The 2,713-nt window shown below is 37.5% G+C and overlaps 2 protein-coding genes across 2 annotated transcripts in view; both read right to left on the bottom strand.

Moving 5' to 3' along the window:
* Positions 1–1,864, bottom strand: part of LOC117108304 (microfibril-associated glycoprotein 4-like) — a 24,530-nt gene extending 22,666 nt beyond the window's left edge. The window contains exon 1 of the mRNA XM_033250282.1: positions 1,640–1,864. Coding sequence (XP_033106173.1) covers positions 1,640–1,751 — 112 coding nt within the window. The 5' untranslated portion in view covers positions 1,752–1,864. The remainder of the gene's footprint in view (positions 1–1,639) is intronic.
* A 272-nt stretch (positions 1,865–2,136) lies between these two features.
* LOC117108303 overlaps positions 2,137–2,713 on the bottom strand; it is an 18,065-nt gene continuing 17,488 nt past the window's right edge. The window contains exons 4-5 of the mRNA XM_033250281.1: positions 2,342–2,584; positions 2,137–2,177 (exon numbers count right to left, since the gene is read on the bottom strand). Of these exons, the coding sequence (XP_033106172.1) occupies positions 2,137–2,177; positions 2,342–2,584 (284 nt within the window). The remainder of the gene's footprint in view (positions 2,178–2,341; positions 2,585–2,713) is intronic.

Genomic DNA, 2,713 nt, shown 5'->3' with positions numbered 1-2,713 from the left:
TATATATAAATATATCTGTATGTATGTATCTGTATATCTGTATTTTAACAACATCTATCAGCGCTGCATACTTTCTGATTGACGATTCGAAAAAGTAACCAAGTCCAAAAAAATATATGTACTGCGCATGACTGGACTGCTCAGGCAAAGCTCCCCGGTGTGTTATTCATTTGCATTTACTAGGCCAAAGAATATAGGTTAGGCCTACGTGATTGCAAAACTGGATAACCTGAAAAAAAAAATTAAATATATGGCACGCATGGCTCGCTGGCTCGCATGACTCGCTGGCTCGCACTGTGGCATTACTCAATGGGGACAGGCCTGCATCGCGACGATTGTTGTAATTTCACTGTTCCCTTGAAATACATTTTACAACAATAGACATGCGAAATGTCATTCAAAACTAATCAGCCAAGCATGACGTAGGCCTGTTCCATTAATCATGCGGGAATCAATTTTCGCTGTGACAGTCCAATGCCGTGAACAACGCTTCCCAGCGTGTGTGCTATTTTAATGGTCAGGGTACCGCGATCACGAGCCCTATGCTGGCATTATAGGCTAGGATTATCAAGGCTGGGAGTTGCAACAAGATCTTGGACTAGGCATCTATACTATACAGGGGCGGATCCAGAGATGTCCAAAAGGGGGGCCGAAATTTGGGCCGATCGAGACAACAATGTCCTAGGGGGTCCGGGGGCATGCCCCCGCGAAATTTTTGTGTTCTAGACGCCCGAAAACAAAATTTGAGGCGTTGTGGGCTATCATTTTTTTCTTTTTTCCTTTTTTTTCTTTTCTTTACCTTCCAAAAGGCAGGGGCCTAAATCCGCCCCTGCTATAGTATGAGGTCTGGTCCTAGTCTAGGCCTATAATATAGTAAAATTCTCTATAAGTAGTCATATGATTACAATTTCACATTGTAACAAGGTCAATATTAACGATCGCATTTAGTTTTCATTGAAAATAATAAAAACTTAAAAAAAAAATAAATAAATTTAACTTAAGGATTTTAAAATATTCAAAAAAACTGTACACTTAAAAAAAAATTAAGTTAACCTAAAACACAAACAACGCGATAAGATATGAAGTTTGCGATAATTGGTAGAGGCTTGTACTGTATTTTTTCTGAAGCGCCGTTCGTTTAGGGGTTGCTACAATCAGCAGTTGTTACGCTCAGGCGCTGATAAGTGGGGGGGGGGATTTTTACGTTTTGAAAAATTAGAACTTCATTTTAGAAAACTAGATCTACATTTTGAGAAATTTACGCCTTTTGATGAATTAGACACTGAATTTTGCAATCACGTTTTGATTTAACGTGGACTTTTGCTGGCGCCCCATAGAATCGATGATACGCGATTATTTGCTAAAAGTAAGCTACACTGCTTCTGTAACCACCGCTGGTTTCAGGCAAGCCTATTCGGTTGTTGTTTTCATTTCAATTCAAATTCAATCTATATAGTAATATTTCATATTTCTGCGCATGCGTAGTGACAGCACTAGTCGTTTAATAAATCGCAAATTACAGAGATCAATATGATACGCCCTCGTGTTTATGTTTTTTTTTTAATTGGTATTAAGAAAGTATCTGGTTTACAAGAAATTTTAACATTCAATGAAGCCAATACCATAAACATGTTCTTACTTGTGATAATGTTGAATGTACAATACCCAGTGTTGTCATAATCATCGGTAGCATTGCAAGTGACAGTAGTGTTTAGTTCAGAGAAAGTACTTCCATTCAAGTAATCACACATTGGTGTAAAGCTATATCCAGAATTGTCTGTAACAGTGGGTGCCGTCCAGAATGTAGTGGCCACGTAATCATCACCTGCTACGTTTACGTTTATATCTTGTGGACATATAAGCGATGGAGCCTCACAGTCTAGAGAAAATGATCAGACAAACATATTATTGTTCTGTGTGTATCACTAGTAAATATTTTCTAGATTGACTATACAATACATAATAAATAATGTATTGTTATGAATTAGGCTAAGCTACGGAAGCCCGTTAGTGTCAACAGTAAATAAAAATTTCAAATCAGTTAACTGGCGGCCGCCAGATAATTCAGTGGCGGCCGCCAGATAATTTTGTGATAATTACCTGGCGGCCGCCAGTTAACTGATTTGGCATGTTTATTCACTGTCGACACCAACGGGCTTCCGTAGTCAGTTTACAAGCTGAATAATTTTTAAATATGAAAGGCAGCCTTACTATTTAAGTTATGTTTTTTGATAAAGAAATGAAGTTTGAATTTTATTAGTAATCATTCAGTAACAGAAAAAAATCAAATAAAAATATTATATAAAAATATAATTGAATACTTTCAAATTGTTCATTGTACCTTTAACTTCAACAGTAAATTTGCAATAACCAGTTTTCTCAAAACAATCTGTTGCTGTGTATCCTATTTTGTATACACCAAGTGACAAAGGTTCCCCACTTGTGTAGTTTGTAGTTATGTCGACCTTGCTACAACAGTTGTCAGATGCACTGGCTGCTTCCCAAGTCGCATTTACTGAATATGTTCCCAGGTCAGTGCACACCTCAAAGTCAAATGGGCACGTAACGTTAGGGGCAGTCTCATCTGTTAACATTAAAAATATTTACGTTCTCTTTTTACACATTTACTTCTTCTTGAGTCACTACGTAGCTAGTGAGTATTATCTTGCTTACTTTGTGTGGTAGAAGGTTTCGCAGGTAGGAGGATACCAAC

This window comes from Anneissia japonica, unplaced genomic scaffold, assembly GCF_011630105.1.
Source record: "Anneissia japonica isolate Jap-2015-1 unplaced genomic scaffold, ASM1163010v1 scaffold426_len1935630_cov189, whole genome shotgun sequence".
NCBI lineage: Eukaryota > Metazoa > Echinodermata > Crinoidea > Comatulida > Comatulidae > Anneissia > Anneissia japonica.
The sequence above is the reverse complement of the archived record's forward strand: the minus strand, read 5'-3'. Positions and strand labels throughout refer to the sequence as shown.